The sequence below is a fragment of the Callithrix jacchus genome, chromosome 9 (genome assembly GCF_049354715.1).
Source record: "Callithrix jacchus isolate 240 chromosome 9, calJac240_pri, whole genome shotgun sequence".
Lineage (NCBI taxonomy): Eukaryota > Metazoa > Chordata > Mammalia > Primates > Cebidae > Callithrix > Callithrix jacchus.
In genome coordinates this window covers 125,006,744-125,030,117 of record NC_133510.1, presented here as the reverse complement: position 1 = coordinate 125,030,117, position 23,374 = coordinate 125,006,744, and the positions used below count along the sequence as shown (strand labels likewise).

The 23,374-nt window shown below is 56.7% G+C and overlaps 1 protein-coding gene across 5 annotated transcripts in view; it reads right to left on the bottom strand.

Annotated features, from left to right (window-relative positions):
* SETD1B (SET domain containing 1B, histone lysine methyltransferase) overlaps window positions 1-23,374 on the bottom strand; it is a 28,987-nt gene that overhangs the window by 4,511 nt on the left and 1,102 nt on the right. For 3 of the 5 annotated variants that reach the window (XM_035257880.3, XM_035257879.3, XM_035257876.3), the window contains exons 2-17: window positions 23,096-23,283; window positions 22,796-22,894; window positions 21,906-22,176; window positions 19,788-19,900; window positions 17,330-18,562; window positions 12,643-13,467; window positions 10,740-10,790; window positions 10,318-10,579; window positions 9,895-10,241; window positions 9,698-9,800; window positions 8,037-8,531; window positions 4,744-6,003; window positions 3,116-3,282; window positions 446-577; window positions 244-363; window positions 29-166 (exon numbers count right to left, since the gene is read on the bottom strand). In XM_035257880.3, coding sequence (XP_035113771.3) covers window positions 29-166; window positions 244-363; window positions 446-577; window positions 3,116-3,282; window positions 4,744-6,003; window positions 8,037-8,531; window positions 9,698-9,800; window positions 9,895-10,241; window positions 10,318-10,579; window positions 10,740-10,790; window positions 12,643-13,467; window positions 17,330-18,562; window positions 19,788-19,900; window positions 21,906-22,176; window positions 22,796-22,894; window positions 23,096-23,269 — 5,790 coding nt within the window. In that variant the 5' untranslated portion in view covers window positions 23,270-23,283. The remainder of the gene's footprint in view (window positions 1-28; window positions 167-243; window positions 364-445; window positions 578-3,115; window positions 3,283-4,743; window positions 6,004-8,036; window positions 8,532-9,697; window positions 9,801-9,894; window positions 10,242-10,317; window positions 10,580-10,739; window positions 10,791-12,642; window positions 13,468-17,329; window positions 18,563-19,787; window positions 19,901-21,905; window positions 22,177-22,795; window positions 22,895-23,095; window positions 23,284-23,374) is intronic. The other 2 variants (XM_035257881.3, XM_035257882.3) reach the window with 1 other exon arrangement.

The following is a 23,374-nucleotide window of genomic DNA, read 5'->3' as shown; positions in this document are numbered from 1 at the left end:
AAGGGACCACCCCCTGCCGGGTACTCACGTTGCAGCTGTGGTTGATGAAGCGTGCGAAGTTGCCGCACTTGGTGGCGTCGATGATGGTGTCATGGTCCACCCGGAACATGTAGCTGCTCCCGATGCCCTCGTCCTCATAACGCTTCTCCCTCATGTCTGCGATCACCTGGCCACGAAAGGGTGTCAGTCTGGCTGGGCCAGCCCCATGCCCACCCCGTGCCCATCCCACTGGGCAGTACCTACCTGGCGGATGTTCTGGCCCACATACTCGATGACCATCTCATCGGCCGCAATGGGCTCCATGGCGAACAAGCCCCAGTCGTGAATGTGGCTCTTGCAGAACTTGAGCTTTTTCTTCCGGAACTACGGGAGGAAGGAGGGGAGAGGTGAGCCCCGGTCTCAGGTTCTGCTGCCACCCTGGGACTTGGGTGAAGCCCGGCCTCACCTTGAGCTGGTTGAACTTGAGCAGGTCGCTGTCACAGCTGCCAGTGAAGGAGGACAGCAGGCGGCGCTGCTCTGAACGCCGCTCCGAGCCGGCCCGGGTGGAGGCATGGGGCTGCGCCGGGATGCTCATGCCCTGCGGAGGACCATATGTGGGAGCTCAGCAGGTCTGTCCTGTCCTCGGCCATCCCGCCCTAAGCTCTATCCTTGCTCTGGGCTTCTCCGCACTTGTCTGTCCGATTGTCACCGCTTCCCCACTTCCTCCATCCCATCAGTATCTGAACATGCTCAAGTTCCTTCCATCTTCAAAATGACTTATCCTTTCCTGGCGCTGTCTTTTCCCCATTTCAGCCCAAGGTTTTGTCTACCCTGACTCCCATCTCAGCTGTCACCCAGACCCCTCCAACCCCCAAGAATTCAAAATTGGGGATCCTTCTGAAACCCTCATGTCATATCCTGCTCTTGGCCTCCCTGGGCCTCTGCCCCACCCATTAACCCTTGGAACGTCCCAGACCTCTGCCTTCATTAACCACTTGCCTCCTGGCAATGCCTACACTTAGGGTCCCCGGGCTGGAGATCCCCATCCTAAGCTCTGCTGTACCCACATGCCCACCAGACCTTGCTGCCTGGGTGTTTCAGAAACCCCAGAACTCAAGCTGTCTTGCGGTGATGGCGTATCGACCTCCCCATCTCAGGCCTGGCATCCAGCTTCCCAGAGGTCCCCATCCTAGCCAGACCCTAGGCTGTCACCACCCCCATCCGTCTCCTGTCCTCAATCGGGCCCCAGTCCTATCCATCCCACTTCCTCATAGTCTTCCACCGGCATCCACTTCTCACAGCCCACGTAAGTCCAGCCTGCCTGCACATCCAGCCTGGAAATCGCAGCAACTCACACACAGTCTGCCCTCGGGACCCCTGTGCCAGCTCCGCAGAACAGCCAGCGGGCGCTTTGGGAGTCAAGGCTGGAACCACGCCATCCCCACTCCTCTCAGAATCTCCCTCAGCTGGCTGTCACCCCAGGAGACAAGCCACTCACCGCCACAGTCCCCAGGACCCTGGTGGCCCGTGCTGTCTCTCCCACCACACACGGCCTCTCCCTCCCCCCGCCCCAACACACACAACACGGAGCTCCTGCCCTGCCTCGGGGCCTTGGTGCTGCTGCTGTCCTCAGGATACCTGCTGCAGTCAGCGAGCCCCTCTCCAGTTTTAACTTTATGGAAGTCGCTTTCTGCTCCTCTATAGTCTTGTGGCATCCGCACGGCTCCTTCCCTCACTCTGCTTGGGTCTGACCTCTCTGACTTGGTAATCCCTAACCCCCTCTCCTGTTTTCTCCATCGCGTTTTCTCTGCCTGGAATCACATGCTTCTTTGTTCACTTGATTATTTCCTACGAGTCCCCACTAAAATATAAATTCCAGCCGGGCGCCATGATTCATGCCTGTAATCCTAGCATTTTGGGAGGCTGAGGCAGGCGAATTACGAGATCAAGAGATCAAGATCATCCTGGCCAACATGATGAAACCCTGTCTCCACTAAAAATACAAAAACTAGCTAGGCATGATGGCATGTGCCTGCAGTCCCAGCGATTCTGGAGGCTGAGGCAGGAGAATCGCTTGAATCGGGTGGTAGAAGTTGCAGTGAGCTGAAATTGTGACATTGCATTCCCGCCTGGTGACAGAGCAAGACTCTGTCTCAAAAAAAAGTAAATAATTTTTTAAAATTTTAAAAAGAAAAATTAATAAATAATTACATTCCATGAGTAAAAAGATTTGGTTCTGTAAACCCAGAACAGTGCCAGGTACACAGCATGTATTCAACAGATACTTGCTGGATTAAAAAAGAATGAAGGGGCTGGGCGTGGTGGCTCATGCCTGTAATTCTAGCACTTTGGGAGGCTGAGGCAGGTGGATCACAAGGTCAAGAGTTCAAGATCAGCCTGGTCAAGATGGTAAAACCCCGTTTCTACTAAAAATACAAAAATTAGCCGGGTGTGGTGGCAGGCACCTGTAATCCCAGCTGCTCGGGAGGCTGAGGCAGAGAATTGCTTGAACCCGGGAGGTGGAGGCTATAGTGAGCCAGGGCAACAGAGCGAGACTCCATCTCAAAAAAAAAAAAAAGAATGAGGCCAGGCAATGTGATTCATGCTTATAATCCCAGCACTTTGGGAGGCCAAGGCAGGCAAATTACTTGAGGTCAGCAGTTTGAGACCAATCTGGCTAACATGGCAAAACCCCATCTCTACTAAAAATTAGCCAGGCGTGGTGGTAGGCACCTGTAATCCCAGCTACTCAGGAGGCTGAGGCAGGAGAATCACTTGAACCCAGGAGGCAGAGGTTGCAGTAAGCTGAGGGCATACCACTGCACTCCAGCCCAGGTGACAGAGCAAGACTCTAGCTCCAAAAAAAACACAAGCAAAAAACAAAGAAATGAAGGAACCTTGTGGATCTGACTTTGCCTCCCTGATTAAGCTCCTGGGAGGTGCTCCAGGGCCCACCAGACTAAGGCAGATCCTTTCCTTCTAGGCCCTGCCCACCTGCTCTCCCCTTCCACTTACTCGCTCTGTGTGCCAGCCCTTCTGGCCTCACAAGTCATTCTGCTGGTGCCCCTCCAGGAGTGCCCCAAATCCCCGCGCCCAGTCAGGCAGGCTCTGATGTGTCCAGGAACCCTGGCAGTACCTGGGTGTCTGCAGGGGGCTCATCGGTGCTGGCACGGCTGCTGTTGAGGTATCTGAGCTTGTCTTTCTTGTCGATGGTATAGAAGCCCTCGCTTCGGGCACAGCCCGTCACATGCTCACGGATGCCATCATCCCGTTTCTTTTTCTTAGCTGAAGAGAGGCTGGTGGGTGGGTGTGGGTCAAGGGCCACATGGACATTCTCAGAGAGCCCCTCCCGGTCCCTTCAGAGACTGGTCCCGCCCATCCTCAGACCACCCTCCAGGGGCAGCCATGCCCAGTTCTACTGCCCATTCCCATGCCACCTCCCCGAGGCTGCTGCTGACCAACCCCACTGCCAGTCAGTATCTAGTTGCATGCCTCTGTTTTTTTTTTTGAGATGGGGTTTCTGTTGCCCAGGTAGGAGTGCAGTGGTGCAATCTCAGCTCACTGCGGCCTCTGCCTACTGGGCTCAAGTAATCCTCCAGCCTCAGCCACCTGAGCAGCTGGGAGTACATGCATGTGCCACCACTCCCAGCTCATTTCTGGATTTTTTTTTATAGGATGGGGTTTTGCTACATTTCCCAGGCTGGCCTTGAACCCAGAGCTCAAGTGATCCATCCACCTCAACCTCTCAAAGTGCTGGGTGTGTTAACCACTTTCTGCTCAGTTTCCCATCTGTAAATTGGGGTGACAGTGATGCCTCTGCAAGTGATGAAATATGCTTATGGTGCTTAGCAGAGGGTTTTTTTTTTTTTTTTGAGATGGAGTCTTGCTTCATTGCCCAGGCCGGAATGCAGTGGTGCAATCTCGGCTCGGTGCAACCTCCACCTCCCAGGCTCAAGTGATTCTAGTGCCTCAGCCTCCAGAGTAGCTGGAATTGTAGGCACACACCACCACACCCGGCTGATTTTTGTATTTTCAGTAGCAACGGGGTTTCACCATGCTGGCCAGGCTGGTCTCAGACTTCTGGCCTCAAGTGATCTGCCTGCCTTGGGTTCCCATAGTGCTGGGATTACAGACTTGAGCCACCACGCCCGGCACTGAGCAGAGCTCTTGACATAGACTGAGTACTCACAAATCAGTCTGATACAACAGGGATAATGACAGCTCCAGCGGGCCTATGGGAACAGCCAAGCCTCATGAAAGCCTCGTGGTGAAGAGCCCAGACTCTAGGTTTGCCTGGGTTCGAATCTCAACTCTGCCACTTGCAGCTGTGCGACTTTGGACAGGTTACTGAGACTCTCTCTGAGCCTTAGGTTCTTCATATGTAAAATGGGAATCATAGCCCCTATCTCACCAGGCTACTGAGAGGACGCCTGACGATATGAAGGGGACAGGACACAGAAGGCCTCAGCCCTTGTCTGCTGTTAAGCTGCATAGCACTGCTGTTACACGTGGCCCCGAGACCTGCTAACTCTGGGGGTGAGATGGGCCTGGCGCAGAGGGAGTCCTTCAAACGTGCCAGTGATGATTCACTTGGGAGCCTGGTAGGGTGCCAGCATACAAACACTGATTGGGAAATGACGGTGATGCATGCTGTCACCTTCATGGGCCCCATGGGCTGCTCCAGACTGGGAGGTGGGGCCCAGAGAGGTGAGTGGGGACTTCCTGCACCCTGGAAAAGGCCGAGCCCCCACGCCAGCAGGATATAGGGGTGGTAGACCCAGAGTGTGTCGTTAAGCCAGTCCATGCCGTTGTCCTGCTGCAGCAGTCGCTCGTAGGTGACACACAGGAAGCGGATGTCCTCCTCATCGATGCCACCATTCCAGATGTCATACAGGATGGTCATCTCCTCAAACTCCGAGCGGGGCCGGAAGAGGGGCTGGGGTGGAGAGAGCTCGGGCGAGCCTGCAGGTGGCACCAGGTCCTCATGGCGCTTCTTAGGCGGCCGGCGCCACGGCCCCCGACTCTTGGCCAACTCCATGTACTCCTCGGTGACCTCGTCACGCCCACGGGAGCCTGGAGGGATGGCCTCGGAGGGCCACTGGTTGTCTAGCTCCTTGAAGGGCAGCTTGGTGGGCTCTACAGGTGGGGGAGGTGGGGGTGGGGGTGGCTGGGGGGGAAGGGGTGGTGGAGGGGCTGGGATCCCTGCGTTCCGGAAGTCCAGGGTCACCGTCCGGGGGTCATGGGTGCTGGGGAAGACAGGGGTCTGTGGCTGGCCCGGCGGAAGCAGGAGGTCCCTTCCAAAGGTGGCTCCCACTGGCGGCCGGACCAAGGGCCCATCCAAGGAGAGCATAGACGGTGGGGATCGCCGGGGCCGGCCCGGCTTCCTCTTGATGGGGGGTGGGCAAGGGGCCAGGGGGGCGGGCAGCAGGGGCGGCAGCTGGGTGGGGGCCCGAGGCTGGGCCCGCAAGACGGCAGGCAATGCCAAGGGCAAGGGCAGGGGCAGGGGCAGAGGGAGGGACAGGCCTGTCTCCAGGAGCACTGGGGAGGCCAGAGGCCCAGAGCGCTCGTCACGTCGGCCAGTGGGGAGCGGGCAGACGGGCAGAAGCAGGGGCCTGCTGGGCTCCGGGAAGGTGGGTGTGAAGGTGAAGTCCCGGCCAGGTGTCCGAGGGAGGCCCCCACTGCTAAAGCCAGGGGACGGGGCTGGGTAGGAGAAAGGGCTGCCGGGCACTTGAGGAGAGCTCACGGACAGGCCACTGCTGCCCGCTGATAGTGGGGGCTCCCCGCCTGGTGTGGCTGGCACTGTCTCTGTGCTCTGTGACTTGGCCAGGCTGCCACAGAGGCCTGGAGTACGCGGGGGCTGGTCCTCGGTAGGAGGCTCTGGAGGGACAGATGGGTGTGAGGCGTCTGTGGTCTCGGGCTCCGGCGGTGGGCTGGGTGGCCGGGGCGGTCGTGGGGGCGGCAATGGTGGCTGCAGGGGCAAGGGGAGCATCGTAGGGGGCTCCGGCTCTACTTCCAGGTCATGCTCTGCAGAGAGGTAGGCAAACACCAGACAGTTACCATTCAATCCAAACTCTCAGCGCCCTAGTTAGCACTCCATACCCGGCTGGCTCACAGCCCTGAGTCTGAGCACGGGATCTGTCCGTCTCCAGCTAAACCCTTGAGGACTACCCAGTGCCGGACTCAGTGGCAGGCGCATAGTACGCACTAGGCTGTATCAGATGCAGGAGACATGTTTCCCAGGCTACATGGGAACTACATCTTCAGAACAAAGTCCCTGGGGCCCAAGACAATTTGCTCCAAGACTGAATAAAATTCAACAAGTCTCTTTTCTGCAGGACTTGTCAGAGTCCTCAAGGATTTTTTCCTAGTACTTATCTCCATTGTCACAGCATACGCTTTTTAATTTTTTAATGAATTTGTTTTATATTTTTATTTTTGAGATGGGTGGAATGCGGTGGCACGATCATAACCACTGCAGTCTAGACTGCCGGGGCTCAAGCAGTCCTCCCACCCGAGCCTCCTGAGTAGCTGGGACTACAGGAATGTGCCACCACACCCAGCTAATTTTTAAATGTTTTGTAGAGACAGGGTCTCACTATGTTGCCCAGGCTGGTCTCCAACTTCTGGCCTCAAGTGATCCACCAGCCTTGGCATCCCAAAGTGCTGGAATTACAGATGTGAGCTACCATGCACAGCCACAGAATTTTTTTCATTTTCTATTTTTATATTATTTTATAGTTTACTCTTCTGAGACAGAATCTCACTCTGTCACCCAGGCTGGAGTGCAATGGCGCAGTATGGGCTCACTGCAACCTCTGCCTCCTGGGTTCAAGCGATTCTCCTTCCTCAGCTTCCCAAGCAGCTGGGACTACAGGCACATGCTACCATGCCCTGCTAATGTTTTGTATTTTTAGTAGAGATGGGGTTTTGTCATGTTGGCCAGGCTGGTCTCAAACTCCTGACCACAGCTGATCCACCCGCCTGAGCCTCCCACAGTGCCGGGATGACAGGGGTGAGCCCCCGAGCCTGGCCCACGTTTTTCATTTTCTAATTATCTGTTGTCATCTCGTCCCCTGCTCCATGGGAACAGATATTTTTGTCTGTCTGATCTAAAATAATAGCAGGAACACAATAGACGCTTAATATTGAGTCAATATTCAAAGACGTGGAATAAACAAAACAAAGTCATCCCTCAATACACGCAGGGAATTGGTTCCAGGACTCCCTGGAATACGAAAATCTGCACATACTCCAAGCCTGTAGTCTGCCTTACAGGGCCACGTACAGCAAGTCGCCCTCCGTACACATAGGTTTCGCATCCCACTGCTATTTTCTGTCCATGTTTGGTTGAAAACAATCTGCATGTCAGGGGGCCCTAGCTGTGTGTTCGGTGTACAGGGGCAGCTGTAATCCCTTTTATTCCTGAGAGACTTTAATTAAAGGTATGTGCCACCCACATGCAGCTATGTACGCCACAACGAATTGAACAGTGTTACAAATTCAGTTAGAGTGCGACACTGGCCGTTTCGAGAGCCCGGTAGCAACACTGTGTCTGAAGGCTACAGAGCTGGCGGCACAACCCGAGAACGCTGCCAACACCGTGCAAAGTTCTCCTGGACATGCAGTTAGAGCCTCTCACATGCTCTGAGCAGCTTCATCACAATGCTGGAGGGGGCACTGCCCACAGCTTTCACCTAGGCCAGCACCACAGGGCCTCCCCCACCCGTCACTAAAGTAACCATGGATATCCATCCTTCTCTTGGGGAGCACCTCATGGGACTGATGGTCCAAGGACCAAGCCAGCAGGGAAACACTGGCGGTGAGGACTGACAGCAGCAGCGGTTCCCCTTTGGGAATCCATACAGTGCCAGGCTCAGTGCTGGCACCCGACACCTCATCTCACTTGAGGGAAGTGTGACCTCAGAGGCATGACCGACTGATCCTGTTTAAGAAGGGAAACCGAGGCTGGGGACAGTCAGCAATCTACCCAAGGAAGCCCAGGCTGATTCTGATGGCGAGGACTTCCTACCACCCTCCCAGGGGGATGCAGGTGTTACCTGGAGCTCGATCAGGGGACGATGGGGGTCGGGTCTCCACCTCTGTGGCAGGGGGCTCTGGAGACAGCAACATGGCCCCTTCCTGGCTCACACCTGGCTCCTCAGGGGGCTCCCTGGAGTTCACTGGCTCTTCAACACCCACAGGCAAGGGGGGCTCATCCAGCATGGGGGGCCGCTCCTCAGGGGCCACAGCCTCAGTCTCGATGTTCACCTCCTCTTCCATGCCCAACGAGTCCATCACCGGTGCCCCCGGGGCCACAGTCACTTCCTCCCCATCCTGCTCAAAGTCCTTGGGGCCTGCAGAAGCCATGCTCTCATCTGCCACCATCTCGTCCTCCTCCTCTTCCTCTTTTTCCTCTTCCCTGGCCACTACCTCCTCTTCATCCTCCGAGGATGAGGGCGAGGACTCGGAGCTTGACTCAAACTCGGAAGACTCAGAACTCTCACTGGACGATGTGGCTTCAGCCTTGGAAGTTGTGATGCTCACCGTCTCCTCTGGATGGGGGACACAGAGGAGGGGCCGCCTGAGGACCACTGTGCCCCAGCCCCGCCCAGACCCCTCACCAATAGCCTCAGGCTGAACATGGCCCTCAGATACGTGTGTGTGACGTGTGTTCACTAGCAGGCATTTTTTTTAAGGTGGAGTTTTGCTCTTGTTGCCCAGGCTGGAGCGCAGTGGAGCAATCTCGGCTCACTGCAACCTCCAACTTCCCAGGTTCAAGCGATTCTCCCCACCTCACCCTCCCGAGTAGCTGGGATAACAGCATGTGCCACCACACCTAGCTAATTTTGTATTGTTAGTAGGGACAGGGTTTTGCCGTGTTGGCCAGACTGGTTTCAAACTCCTGACCTCCAGTGATCCACTTGCCTCAGCCTCCCAAAGTGCTGGGATTACAGGTGTGAGAGCTTTGTACTCAGCTGCTAGTAGTAATTTTTAAAAACTGAGGTAAAATTGACTTAACAGAAAACTCCTCACTTTAAAAAAAAAAATTATCACTATTTTTTTTTAGGTGAAGTGTCACTCTGTCACCCAGGCTGGAGGGCAATGGTGCAATCTCGACTCACTACAACCTCTGCCTCCAGGTTCAAGTGATTCTCCTGCCTCAGCTTCCCAAGTAGCTGGGATTACAGGCACCTGCCACCACACTCGGCTAATTTTTTTATTTTTAGTAGAGACGGAGTTTCACCATGTTGGCCAGGCTGGTCTTGAACTCCTGACCTAAGGTGATCCTCCCGCCTCGGCCTCCCAAAGTGCTGGAATTACAGGTGTGAGCCACCGCGCCTGGCCAACTGCTCGTTTTATAGTGACGATTCCAGCATCATTTCGTACATCTGTAATGTTGTACAACCACCACCTCTATCTGGTCCCTAAATATTTTCAGCAGCTGAAAAGGAAGCCACAGAGGCTGAGCAGGCACCCCCACAGTGGACTCCCGGCCCTGAAGACCATGGACCTGCTTTCTGTCTCTACAGATGTGCCATTCTGTTCAGGACACCCCCTGAGGATGGAATCGTACGCCACCCTGTGTGTGTGTTTTAACAACGTAAGGTCTCAAAAGCATAACATTTTGGCTCAAAAGTATTTCTTAAAATTGCTGAAGCTCTGTCCCAGGGAAGGAGGGACCCTGGGAGGGCCAGGCGGCCTTGGCCTCCCTGCTCACCTCCATCCGAGTCCCCTTCATCCTTCTCACTCGCCTCTGATAGGGCTGTGTCTTCATCATCGTTCTCAGACTCATCCTGGTCATCACTGTCATCATCATCATCCTGGGGAAGAGGGACAGGTAGGGACAGGTGAGCTGAAGGGCCTGGCTCTCGTCACCTAGCCCAGTCCCCTGAGGCCTCCTGGCCTGCTAGGTACCTTATCTGATGTGGATGAGGTTGAGGAGGAGGACAGCTGGCTCCTGGGGCCTTCCTCCTCCTCCTCCTCCTCCTCTTCCCCTTCCACCTCCTCTTCCTCCTCAGTGCTCTCCTGTTCCTCCTCCTTGTCAGAGGCCGAGGACGAGGGTGAGGTGGTTGAGGAGCCCGAGGATGAGGACGCCGATGAGGATGAGGACACTGACAAGGATTCCTTCTCATCCTCCTCCCCACCGCTGTCCAGCTCCAGAGGCCGTGCTGGCCTCCGCCGCACGCCCACACTCTTGGGGTCCCGCTTGGCAAGCTCACAGGGGGTGTCCGCCATGTCCCGGTCCCGCTCCCGTTCAGACTCTGCAGAAAGGGAAGGAGTCAGAGCTGGGCCGTGGGGGATGCGGAAGAATGGGACCCCAGCACCCAGAGCACCAACCTTCATCTTCCTCATCCACAGAGGTTGAGGGCCGCAACCGCTTCTGGTCGCCAGATGAGGTGGTGTCTGGTGGCTCCTTCCTCTTGACCTTGAAGGAGGGCAGGCGAATGGCCCCACGCAACCCGATGCCCAGGCCCAGGCCCTCATAGCCCAGGCCCTCGCCCTTGCCCCATGACTCCAGCAGGCACGAGGCGATGCGGTCCTTGGGCTTCGGCCTATCCTCGTCCTTGTGCTCGCCTGACTTCACCGGGGTCAGCGAGGCCTGGGATGGAGACAGGAGGGCACCGTCACCGGTTCTGGCACCACCAGCCCTTGCAGGGAGCCCTCCCCAGGCCGGCTGCCTTCCACTCGGCAGTAACAGCCACCCCAGGTAACTGCGTCCTTACTCCCGACACACCCAGCCATAGTCTGCCGTAAGTTACCCAGGAGGCTCCAGAGCACCGCTCGGCTGCACAGATCCTCAACGTCTTCCCCTGGAAAATGGGACTACTGCCACTGCCTTCCTCACAGCAGTGGCCTTTGTACTTTGCAGACTCAGTTCCAAACACTACACCACAGGGACATACCTGTGTCACAGTGGCAGCACCACCCTCACAAGGTAAGACTGACGCCATCCCACCTTCTTTTCTCTTCCGTTCCCAGGCATTACAAACAGTTACCTACTGGCTTGATTTCACTGCCCGCTAAGGGTTGCCCCTGTAGTTCTGAAATGCTCTGAGCCACAGTAAAAGGTTTGCAAGGTGCAGGGCACCTGAGGCCAGTGGCTCTTTTTATTCAAATTGCGAATGACATCACTATTAGCTGTTACTGTAGGGTCAGTGTAATTCGGCCACAACATAGAGCTGTGTTTCAGTGATTTCAGAGGGTTCATTCTAATTTTACTGCCCAGTTATACGGATAACAAACAGGCTCTGACAGGTGCCGCTTACCTGCAGCTGCAGAGAGCAAATGATTCCCAAAGCATGCTCCAGGGGACACCAAAACTCATAACCAAGGTCACCCCTTGGGGGAGGGAGTGGGGGAAGGGAATAGGTGGAGGGGAGTGATTGAGGGGAGTTTAAAGTATTAAAGAAAAAGCTCTCTCTTATGGAGAAAGGAACTAACTTTAGTTTGTTACTAAATTAGCAACAGAAAAACAATATGTTAAAAATGAAAAACAATATGTTAAAAATGAAAAAAAAGGCCAGGCACCATGGCCCACACCTGTGATCCCAGCAGTTCGGGAGGCTGAAGCAGGCAGATCACTTAAGGTCAGGAGAAAGACCAGCTTGGCCAATACAGTGAAACCCTGTCTCTACTAAAAATATAAAAATGAGCCAGGCATGGTCATGAGTGCATACAGTCCCAGCTACTCAAGACACCAAGGCATGAGAATCACTTGAACCCAAGAGGTGGAGGCTGCAGTGGGCTGAGAGCACGCCATCGCATTCCAAAAAAAGAAAAAAGTAAGCAGGCCAGGAGCAGTGGCTCATGCATATAATCCCAGCCCGAAAGGCAGAGGATCACTTGAGCCCAGGAGTTCAAGACTAGCCTGGACAACATGGTGAAACTCTATCTCTACAGAAAGATACAAAAATTAGCTGAGTGTGGTGGTGCATGCCTGTAGTCCCAGCTACTTGGGAGGCTGAGGTGGGAGGATCCCTTGAGCACAGGGAGGTTGAGGTGTAGTGAGCTATGATTACACCACTACACTCCAGCCTGGATGATACAGTGAGACCCTGCCTCAAAAAAAAAAAAAAAAAAAAAAGTGGGGGGAGTGGTCCAAGCCAAGACAGGGCTGCCTGTAAAAGGTGGCATGAGGGCAGGTGAGAGGAGCCCAGTTCAAAGGACATCACAGCTGTGAGCCATCTGCAATGATGGGAACGGTCTGCACCAGCTGTCCCGTATGCAGCCACTAGGCACCTGTGGCTATTGGGCACTTGAAGTGTGGCATGTGCCAAAAGGAGTTTTAAATTTTACTGTTTGAATTAACAGAGTAAAATTTAAATTAATTTAATTTAAATATTTATTTTTAGAGATGGGCTCTTACTATGTTGAACTCCTAGGCTCAAGCAATCCTCCCACCTCAGCCTCCCGAAGTGCTGGGATTACAGGTGTGAGCCACTATGCCTGGCTGTTCATTTAAACTGAAAGAGCCTTGTGCAGCTAGTGGCTGCTGAATGGGAGCAAAGTCTGCAGAACTTTGAAAGTGGCCACATGAATGCAGCTCCTATACTGGGGGTTTGCAGTAGTGTTTCCAGTTAACAGTCTCAGGGGAAGAGCAGGTGCCTGGCTGGGGTCCTGCCCTCCTCCACAGCCATCCCGGGGGGCCCTGCACCCACCCACCTTGGCCATCCGCTCCTTCTTGTCCCACCACTCGTCGAAGGCCCGGAAAGCCACCACTTCCACCATCTTGCGGTTCAGGTCCCGCTTCATGATGGCCTTGAGCTCCTTCAGGACCACCAGCAGGACGCCATCCACTGTGGCCTTGTGTGGGTCCTCCTGGCGGGGCACATACCCTGGCGGAGGCACTGATGGGTCAAACTTGGGCAGTGGTGGCCAGTGCTGCCCGCGGCCCGGGCCAGAGTTGCTCAGGGAGAAGGGGCCCCGGTAGGGTGGCAGGTTGACAAACTGGAGTCCGGCTGAGGCAGCGGCAGCCGCGGCGGCCATGAAGGGCGGGTAGGGGCAGGCGCCCTGGCCTGTCATCAGCCGGCTGAGCACCTGCGTTTGCATCTGGAAGGACATGGGCATGCCGCCCCACTGGCCACCCAGCACGTGACTCATGTCCACCTGCATCACGGGGAACAGGCCAGGCGGAAAGGGGGGCAGTGGCGGCAGGATGGGTGGGGGTGGGACTCCAGGTGGTGCTGGCAGGGGTGGTGGGGGCACTGTCACAGCAGGGTGGGCTGGAGGTGGTGGGGGTGGTGGTGGGGGCAGAGGTGGGGGCATGGGGAAGCCAGGCTGCGGTGGGGGCGGTGGGGGGGGTGGGGGCAGCGGGGGGAAGCCGGGTGGTGGGGGTAGCGGCAGGGTTGGGGCCAGCACGGAAGGGGCTGCCACGGCCCCCCCTCCTGGGGTCACCACCATAGGCTTGGGGCAGTCGGCACTGGTGATGGGGGCCGAGGGCATCTCGTCATCCGAGATCTCCATGTCCTCGCCTGAGGACTGCTGGCCCTGCAGAGAGAGCAGGGAGAGACACTGAGGTGAGTCTGCGGGGCCAAGCACTCCTAGAGCCCCTCCTGTAAGACTAGCGATCAGCGGATCAGCGGCACTCCCAGCTGCGTGACCCTGTGCGAGTCATTCAGCCTCTCCAAGCCTCAGCACTTCATTTGCAAAATGGGCATCCCAGTCCCTGCCTCGCGGAGTTACCACTAGGATTGATTCATTCCAATTCAAAAAACATTTGCCCAGTACCTGTATGCTAGGCACTGGATTGGGTGCTGGAGAGACAGAGGTGACCAGGCAGACAACAATCTCACTCCCGTGGAGCTGGACCAGCAGGAAGAGGCAAAGGAAGATGCGGATGAAGATGGGAATGGTGAGGGAGAGAAAGCAGGCAGGGAGAGGGGTGGGGCACAGAGCGTAAGACTGTTGCAGTTGGAGAGATTCTGTTGCAATTTGTATGCAGAGAAGATAATACAAATAGTTATCATTTCCAGAGTGTCTCTTAGGTGCCAGGGCCTTTGGAGTCCTGCTCTGTTGCCTAGGCTGGAGTGCAATGGCACGATCTCGGCTCACTGCAACCTCCGCGTCTTGGGTCCAAGCGATTCTCCTGCCTCAGCCTCCCAAGTAGCTGGGACTACAGGCATGTGCCACCATGCCCAGTTAATTTTTATATTTTTAGTAGACACAGGGTTTCACTGTGTTTGCCAGGATGGTCTTGAACTCCTGACCTTGTGATCCGCCCGCCTCAGCCTCCCAAAGTGCTGGGATCACAGGCATGAGCCACCACACCGAGGCGACAGGGCCCTTCTAAACACTTCACATTTATTAACTCAGCTAATCCTCAGAACAGCCCTATATTTAACTCCATTTTGCCCCACAAGGAAATTGGGACACAGAGAATTTAAGTAACCTGCCCAAGGCCACACAGCCCACAATAGATGGAGCCAGGATTTGAACCAGGAAGCGGTTCCTCAGCCTATGCTCTGTCAGCCTGCTGTCCTCACTCTGCAGCAGATGGCCAGGCAGAGAAGGTGACAATTGGATTTGGGGGCGGGGCGGGGGGGGGTTAAGCAGGGCTAAGGCCATAAACAGGAAGTGTGCTGTTATTTATTTTTCCTTGATTACTCTTTCCAGCTAGTCTCATGACTGCACGCTCAGTATGGGCCCACGTGGGGCTAAGCGCTGCAGAGGGCCGTCTCATTTCTTATCCGAAGGATAATCTCACAGGGCGGGGGGCTCTGTCCGACAGTGAGGAAACACGCTCAGAGCCTCAGCCATGGCCCCGTGGCACAGCCAGTCAGTAGCAGCGCTGGGCCCAGGACCGGCATGCCCAGTGCGGGACTGCAGCTGGGACCCAGGGAGGTGGTAAGGGGCGAATGTGGGAGGTGTCAAGGATGGGCGTGGGGCATTAGGGAGCTGAGTAGAAAGGACTGGAATTGGGGTGGGGGGGCCTTTGAAGGCTGAGGCGGAGTGGGGGTGGAGGTGGGGTCTGTGCAAGTCGCAAGAGCAGGTCTGACTACAGGAGTGGAAGCCTCAGAGGGAAACTGGAGGTGAGTGGGAGGAGGAATACCAAAACTCAGGCAGCGGCAGGAAGCTCTGGACTTTACCATGTCCCCTCTGTGAACACACACGCACGCACGCGCGCACACTCTCTCCTTCTCAGGGTCCCCATGCACACGAAGAAGAGAAGAGACAGGCGGGCTAGGCTGGATCCTCAAACAGCAAGCACTCCCCAGATCAGTCCTGGACAGCGCCGAGCACAGCGCGCCGCGGCACGCAGAGGGTTAACCGGGCCGCTGTCGCCAGCCAATCACAGGAGGCGGATCCTGCGCTCCAGCCCCACTGGCCCTGCCCCTCCCTCTGCCCCGCGGTCCGGGGTGAGAAGTGGCAGGAATTTGCTGAGCACTGGACACCCAGTAGGACTGGCGGTGCCCGGAGCATCCCGTGCAGGACCTCACTTAAGCTGAGGCCCTGTGCTGCAGGGACCCTCACGGGTCCATTTGGCAGATGACGAAACTGAGACTCAGAGAGGAAAAGTGCCTTCCCCAGGGTCACATAAGCAGTAAGTGACTGAGCAGTGCCTCACGGCTCAAGGAGTTGAGCATGAACTTTTAACGACCAGCCACTGTTTAGAAGAAAAGCGCCCCCGGCGGGCCCCGCCTGCTCCGCTCCCCCACCTCAACCTCAGCCTAGGCTGGGACAGGGTCCAACTCCCCGCACTGAGCTCGCCTGCAGGAAGTCCAGGCGCTGCTCCCCGGCGCCGGCAGGGGGCACCCGCGGGCCAGCCTGGAGCTTCCCAGCACTCGGTGGTGGCCTGCGCTGGCGGCAGGTCCCAGACCCCAGCTCCCAGGACCTCAGCCTCAGCCTGCCTTTCGCTCCAGCCACTCCGGGCCTCTCAGCCGTGGATCGTGGTCAGCATGGTAAACACACCCCACCCCAGGCAGCCTGGAGGGAGTGGAGGAGGAGGATGCCAGGGCCGGCGGCCCCCCTACGGCTGCACACCTGTCAACGCCCCCTGCCTGGACCCCATGATGGTAGAAACCACTTCCCCAGAACTGCCTGGAGGCCCCCTGGAGCCCCAGCCACCTGCAGCACCCTCCCAGGCAAGCCAAGTTTCTCTCGTTCCTCCCTGAGGCAGCCAGACACACCTAATCAAAGGGCCCAGGAAGGGGGAGTCCTCCCCCTCCGCCCACAGGGACACAGAGCTCTAAGCCCCTGGCTGCTCTTGCCCACAGGGCATATGGCTCCAAGGCAGGTAGGTGCCTGGACCAGGATAGAGGAGTGGAGCCAAGGAAGATGACCCACCCCCCTCCCAAGAGAACCTGGCATGTGGCAACCCTCACCCTAACCCCTGGGTGGGACTTCCTGAGGCTGGAGGTTTAGGCAGTGAGACCACAAGAGGTGAGGAGAGGGTGGAGGATGGTCAACTTTGCCTGTTTCTGGCTACTTGGCACGGCCACCCACCCCAAGTTAGCTCTTAACTCCTTCATCCCTGGAGCCAGTAGGATAAGGGAAACTTCAGCACCTTTCCTGCCTGCCATGGTTTCCGCCTCTTCACAGGGCACCAGGCTCTAGGAGACGGTGCTCCAGGGCTCTACCCCACCTGGCTCAGCACAGAACTCTGGCAAATCCCTCTCCTCCTCTCTGCCTGAGCACCAGGACCCTCACTGATCATTCCCAAGCCATGCAAAAAGGACCAGGAGCCATCCCCACAGCTCATACTCTTAAGTCTCAGCAAACTCCTACCCAGGAGGCTCAGGTCAGAATTTATCCCTAGGATAAGTAGGTTGTTTTTTTTTTTTTTTTTTTTTTTTTTTGAGATGGAGTCTCATTCTGTCACCCAGGCTGGAGTGCAATGGTGTGATCTTGGCTCACCACAACCTCCAGGGTTCAAGCGATTCTCCTGCCTCAGCCTCCTGAGTAGCTGGGATTACAGGCATGCATCACCATGTCCACGTAATTTTTGTATTTTTAGTAGTGACAGGGGTCTCACCATGTTGGTCAGGCTGGTCTCGGCCTCCTAAACTCATGTTCCACCTGCCTCAGTCTCCCAAAGTGCTGAGATTATAGGCGTAAGCCACCACGCCCGGCCAAAGTTGACCTCTTGCCTAACAAGAAGAGCATCAGAACTAGGCCATGTTTTCCTTCTCTCTGTGGCTGCTGGGGAGCTCACTGCCAAACCAGCTGCTCAATCACAGCCCCTAGGGTTTTTTGCATCACCTTTTCATTCTCTAAGTTCTACTTGTTATATTGGCTTTCCTAGCCCCATTGCTTCTACATCTTAGCTAGTCCTGCTAAATGCTTCGAGGGAGAAAGGGAGATGTAAGATGGACAAAACCAGTCCCAAACAGATGGACAGACATGGTGATACCTCATCCATCTTCTCTGAAGTCGGGGTTCTGTCTCCAACCAGGTCCAAGGCCACCTCAGCTGTCTGGCCCAGAAGCCCAGCAGGGTCCGGGGGACCGGGCTCAGGTGGAGGCCGAGGCCCAAGGCTCAGGTTGAGCTCCTCGTCCTCGTCAGAGTCTGGCAGAGGTGTTGGGCTGATGTCTTCCAGGCCGGTGCTGGAGGGGCGCGAGGATGGGGGAGTGGGGCCGCGGAAGCCGGGCTGGGAGTTGGTGCCGAAGGGGGCCAGCGGGGAGAGCTGGGAGGAGGAGGAGGAGATGGGGCTGCCCTCCATCTGCAGCTCAGTGTCTGAGTCGTGCACCGGCAGGAAGAGGAGTTTGGTGCGCTGCTCCTTCAGCAGCATCTCGATGCGTGAGTCCAGGCTGTCGTGGGGCTTCTCTGGCCCCGCAGGGGACGACTCCAGCGTGGGCGTGCCGGGGCTGTCACAGGGCTCAGGACTCCAGCCGAAGGTGGGCCGGCCGCCTAGTTCCATGCTGTTGGTGTCGGGGGGCGGCGGGCCAGGGGGCGTGCCTGGCTTCTCCTTGGCCAGAGGCTCAGCAGGTGGCAGGGGTGGGGGTGCTGGTGCCCTCCGGAACTCCCCACCGTCACGGGCCCCGAAGGCAGGGGTGGTGGTCGGCTCTTCTGCGGGTGGAGGGAAGTGGGCCACTGGGGTCTGATATGGAGAGAAAGCAGACTTGAATCCAGGAGCTGGGGTTGCTTGGGCGGGCGGTGGAGTGTGGGCAAATGTGGACGAATCCTGTGGTTGGGCCTTGAAGGGGGGGCCGCTGCTGCCCCCAGTGCCGCTGACTGCTCCAAATGGGAGGTCTGAGGAACCCCGGAAGGCGGCTGTGGCCCCAGCCACTGCAGTGACCGCGGGAGAGGTGTGGACATAATGATGTTCGTGGCGGCGGTTGTAGGCGTCCGTGAACTTGCTATCGTGGCGCCGGGCCTTGAAGGTCACTGTAGGGTCCTGGCTGAAGAGGTACGAGGGTGTGGGCTGGCGGCTGGAGTAGCTGGAGTCCTGTGAGAAGGGGGTGCCCAGGCGCGGCGTGAGCGGGGTGCCCTGTCCGTAGGAGTTGGGTGTGTCCAGGCGGCAGCTGGAGTAAGCCGTGTCCTGGGAAAACGGTGTCCCACCGCTATTGGGGGTGACAGAGGAGGAGCCGGAGCCACAGCCTGCAGACAGGCCTCCATCCTTGAGGCGCTTCAGGGCATCTGACAGCTAAGGAGAGAAAGAGAGGTGAGATCCCTTTCTCTTGGGGGGTGGGGCGGTGTGATTTCCCTTCTCACTCTGGCTGCATAAGGAATGGGAGTGGGGGATTGAGGAGCAATGTCAGGATGGTACTAACTTTTTTTCTAATCTTAGGGGTAACCAATTATGTTCAGGGAAACTTGAAGGTTTTTCCAAATTTCCCAGAGGAGCTAGAGAAGAGAGAAGACTATGACATCTTGGTTTAGGCTGGGATTTTCATTGCCTCTGGCTGTCAGAAATCAGACCTTCCAGGCAGGATTATGCCCAAGAACTATCTTGTGCCTGAGAGGATGGCCAAGGGCTTTGTTCTCCCAGCCGCCCAATGTTTTAGGATTTAAAGTGACAAACGGGTCAGGGCCAGGTGCGGTGGCTCACGCCTGTAATCCCAGCACTTTGGGAGTCCAAGGTGGGTGGATCGCTTGAGGTAAGGAGTTCAAGACCAACCTAGCCAACATGGTGAAGCCCCATCTCTACTAGAAATACAAAAATCAGCCACGTGTGGTGGCGTGTGCCTGTAATCCCAGCTACTCAGGAGGCTGAGGCATGAGAATCACTTGAGCCCAGGAGGCAGAGGTTGTAGTGAGCCGAGATCATGCCACTGCATTCTAGCCTGGGGACAGGGTGAGACTCTCTCAAAATAAAAAAATAAAAATAAAGTGATGAACAGGCCAGCGGCAGCTAAAGGCTCTTCAGTCCCGAGGTGACTGGATTGATGCCCAATGCCAGGGAGGAGCTGGCATGAGACTCGCCCCACACAAGAGTTGTCCCAAGTCCTGGGAGGCAGTGGTTTGGAAGGAGGCAGTCTTCCTCTGGAAGGTGGGGCATGAACTCCAGTTTCTGGGTTCGGGATAGTGGTGTACCCAGGACACGAGATACTAAGGACCCTGGAAGCAGCAATGTTTTGGCATCAACATGGAAAAGCGAGCCCGGGCAGGCTCTGGGTCTGTGGGAGTTGAAGCCTGTGCTGGGGACAGGGGAATGCCACAGGAAACAGGACCAATCCCAGGGAGCCCCACTGCAGAAAGGCTTGGGGGGCGTGGCCAGGCTTCACAACCTCCTAGGCCTTGGTCTCCAAAGCTGCAGAGAGAGAGGTGGGGTGGGCTGGAGGGGTCCCATCAGAGTTGGTGAGGCTTTCCAGAGGTGGGGGGCACATCAGAGCACTGGCAATGGGGCAGACTGACGGCCATAAACCCACCTGCAGGGTCTCATTCACAATTGGAGAGACAGCATCCAGCTCGCCCACTGGGAGGGTCTGCGGGGTGTAACGGCCAGTGACCAACAGTTCATAGAACCGCATTCGGGTTTCCCCTGTGGATGGGCAGGAAAGGGGTGACTCAGTGAGGTTCCAGGACGGGGCAGCCCCCACAGGGATTCCAACCTGCATGGCACCCTGGTGGGTCCCTTGGGCCTGAGACCCCAGGCCTGGCGAGGCTGTGTGACCCTGACCGAGTTCCCGCCCCCTCTGGAACTTACTCAGGGTCGCCACCTGTTCAACAAAGCTGCTGATCTACACCATTTTTCTGATCCTGAGATCCAGAAGCTAATGCCTCCTGGGGCTGAGACTCCTCTCAACTCAAACCCAAAATTGCTACCTGTGACACCAACCCCCACTCCATTACCTGGGCCATGGTGCCCAAAGAAAGAGCCAGGCCTATCCCCTTTCTGCTCAACAGCCAAGGGCTTGCAACAAGAGGACGGGAAGCCTGTGGCACAGAAGCCAGAGTTTGTAAATATCTGGGGCCAGGTGAGCAGTGGACTTTGCAATACACTCTAGGAGCACATTACCGTGAACGCCACAGCCCCTGACCAGGCTGAGGGCCTCAAGGCGGCCAGGGGCCTACCCTGAGCTCCAACCCTCCACCCCTCAGCAGACAGAGGCTTTTCTAGACCGGGCCCGGGGGTTATCGATATTTATAGAGTCTCAGAGGCAGCTGCTTACATATGCAAAAAAGACCCGTTCCTGGAGCTACACTTTACTGGTCTCTTTCTTGAAATACAAACTTAGCTAGCAGTCTCTGAGGGCTTTTGTGTTTTCTTTTTTTTCCCCAGAAATGAAATTTTGTTGAGACCTGGCTGCTGCTTAAAATGTGGGCCTGTGATGGGGGAGGGGGTGCCACATTCAATTCAGTTATGAGAGAAATCAGACTGCAGCCACCCAAGGTCCTCACTGCCCCCCATCCCCCAGAGACTGAGAGGCTGTGCCCTGAGAGGAGACACAGGACCAGGCACAGGCTCGGTGAGTGTGGGTGAAATAATCACCACCACCCCCGGCACCAGCTTAGAGTTTGGTCAATACATTTTAATCATTAAACGCAAAAAAAAAGAAAAGTTCTGATTTTCTTGCTTTGGGTTTGGCGTGTCCCGGTTGTCCCTGAACCCCCCCCACCCCTCACGAAATTCCTGGAAGCTGCACTTTTCCCCTCTCGGCATGGCTTCCCAAGGGACACTGGTGGGCTAGGGACCCAGTGTCTCCCCACAGGGCTGGCCCATCCTCAGATCACTTGAACCTTCTTTTACTGGTGGGAGCTTCCCTAGAGAGGCATCAGGCACACTTTGGGGAATGCCCTGGAGTCCTGCAAGCCCCATCGGTCCTGCAGGGGCCTCTGCAGACCCATAGGATGGGAGGTGTGGCCTCCCCAGCCAGCACCAGAGAGCACCCAGCTGATTCCAGTGCAGGGGAGGTGCTGCGGTCTCTTTAAGAGAGAGGAGGGAAGACACAGTGTCAACCCTGGAGCACCCTGAGCCTCCCGCCCCTCTCTTCCCAGCTCAATCAGGAACCTTATCAATGAAACAACACTCCCGGCCCCAGATTGGCTCCCACTTCCAAGGGGAAGGGGCAGCAAGGGAGGGAGGGGGACACCCTGAATCCTTAGAGGACTCTTTCTAGTTTCCAGACCTTCTCTTGACCCATTTAAAGGCATTCTAGTGGCACTCCCTCAGTCCCCCACAAGTAAACAAACTCTGCCTCCTCCCCTAACACAGGCAACACTGGGACTGTCTAAACCCAGGCCACCAGGGCTCAGAGAGGGGGCCCACCGGGGTGTCAGCGGTGGGGAAGCCTCCGGGTGGTCCCTAGGGGTGCGGTGGCCAAGGACCGGCACATTTGGTAAATTACAGACCGTCTCCTAGCAACAGACAACATATTTAGTTCCACTACTTTACCCTCAGGAGGGGGGGCAAGAAAATAAACAAGGTTTTCGGGGGAATCCCAAGGAAGAGTGGGGGGGGGGTCCTCCCCACCCTGCAGAAGTGGGCGGGGAGGTAAAGGGTCCAGCTGACAGGTATCCCCTCACTCCTCCCCTGCCGGGCTCACCTTTGGTGTCCAGCTCCACGTGGATAATGTTGCCCATGACGGAAGTGCTGTGCAAGTGCTGAACGGCCTCCTTGGCACCCCGGACGGTGGCAAAGACCACCTTGGCAATGCCGAGGTGCTTCTTGGTCTTGGGGTTGTACAAAATCTCCACCTCCTCCACCTCCCCATACTTCTTGCACATATCCCTTAGGAAGTTTTCTCGGATGTTGTCATTCAGCTTGGCAAATGTCACCTGCTTAGGAGGCACCGGGCCCACGTAGAACTCATCGATCTGGCAGGGGCCGAGGGGGAAGGGAGTTTGGAGAAGATTTAAACCGAAGAGAAAACCCAACATTCCTCCAACACCTCGCCTGCCCGTTGAAAACAATGAAGGGTAAAAAACTAAAAAAAAAAAAATTTTTTTTGGAAAAAGAAAATGCACGCGGGCGGGCTCGGGAAGCAGAGGATTAAATCGTTTGGAACGTGGAAGTCCTCTGGGTTCAGAAGGAAAGGGGAAAAAGAAACAGTTTCTCTTTCCCCACCCCCCATTCTGGTCTCCTCTTCCTGCTGCCGGGTCTGGAGCGACCCTTTGGGCTTAGGAAGTTGTCCCCCTAAAGCCAGGGGGCTGGCGAGAGGGGAAGGTCTCGGGGCCAAGCTCCCGGAGGGCTGGAGCCCCCCGCGGGGAGTGCGGGACACTGTAACCGCGCCGTGATTACAGTTTCACCCGGTGTTATTTTGTTTACAGTAGCTGCGAGGGGACACCCTCTCGCCAGCGCTCTCCCCCTCCCCGCCAAAACTTCCCTGGCCCCGGACGGCGGGAACTGGGAATCCGGCTGGGCTCGGCCGGGACTGGCGTTATTTTCGAACTCCGGGGGGGAGGAGGGACAGCGGGGCAGTGGGGGGGGTCCTACTTTGAATTTGGGCACCGACAGCTCCAGCTCCTTGTTTTTGGTCCAGATCCCGACGACCCGGGGATCTTCGACAATTTCCACCGGGCGGTTGCTGGACATCTGCGGGGAGAAATGGGGGGAGGGCTGAGAGGGCTGTGCCCCTCCCCAGGGGCAGACCCCCTTCTCCAGGCACTTGTCAAACTCCAGGGATGGGGCCCTGTCTGACAGTTGTCCGGGTGGTCGGGCGGGGGTCCCTGGCCGCTCCGCGCGTCTCCCCGGACCCGGCGGAGGGGGGGGGCGGGGGGCGCGCCGGCTACTCACCGCCAGGCTGAAATGCTGCCCATCGTAGCGGTACAGTTTATGATGCCCCTTTTTCAGAGCCGGGTCAATCATCAACTTGTAACTTCTCCAATGGTGGTTCCTCCTCTCGCCCGAAGGGCCGGGCTGCGGCGGGGGCTGCTGGTGGTGGTGGTGGGGGGGGTGACTGTTCTCCATGCCGTTAACCCAACCTGAAAACCAGCAAGTTGTTGTCGTCTCCCCCGCGGCAGCGGCGGCCGCTTCTACACACGCGAAACAATCCAGCCGGCCCCCACCCCCTCC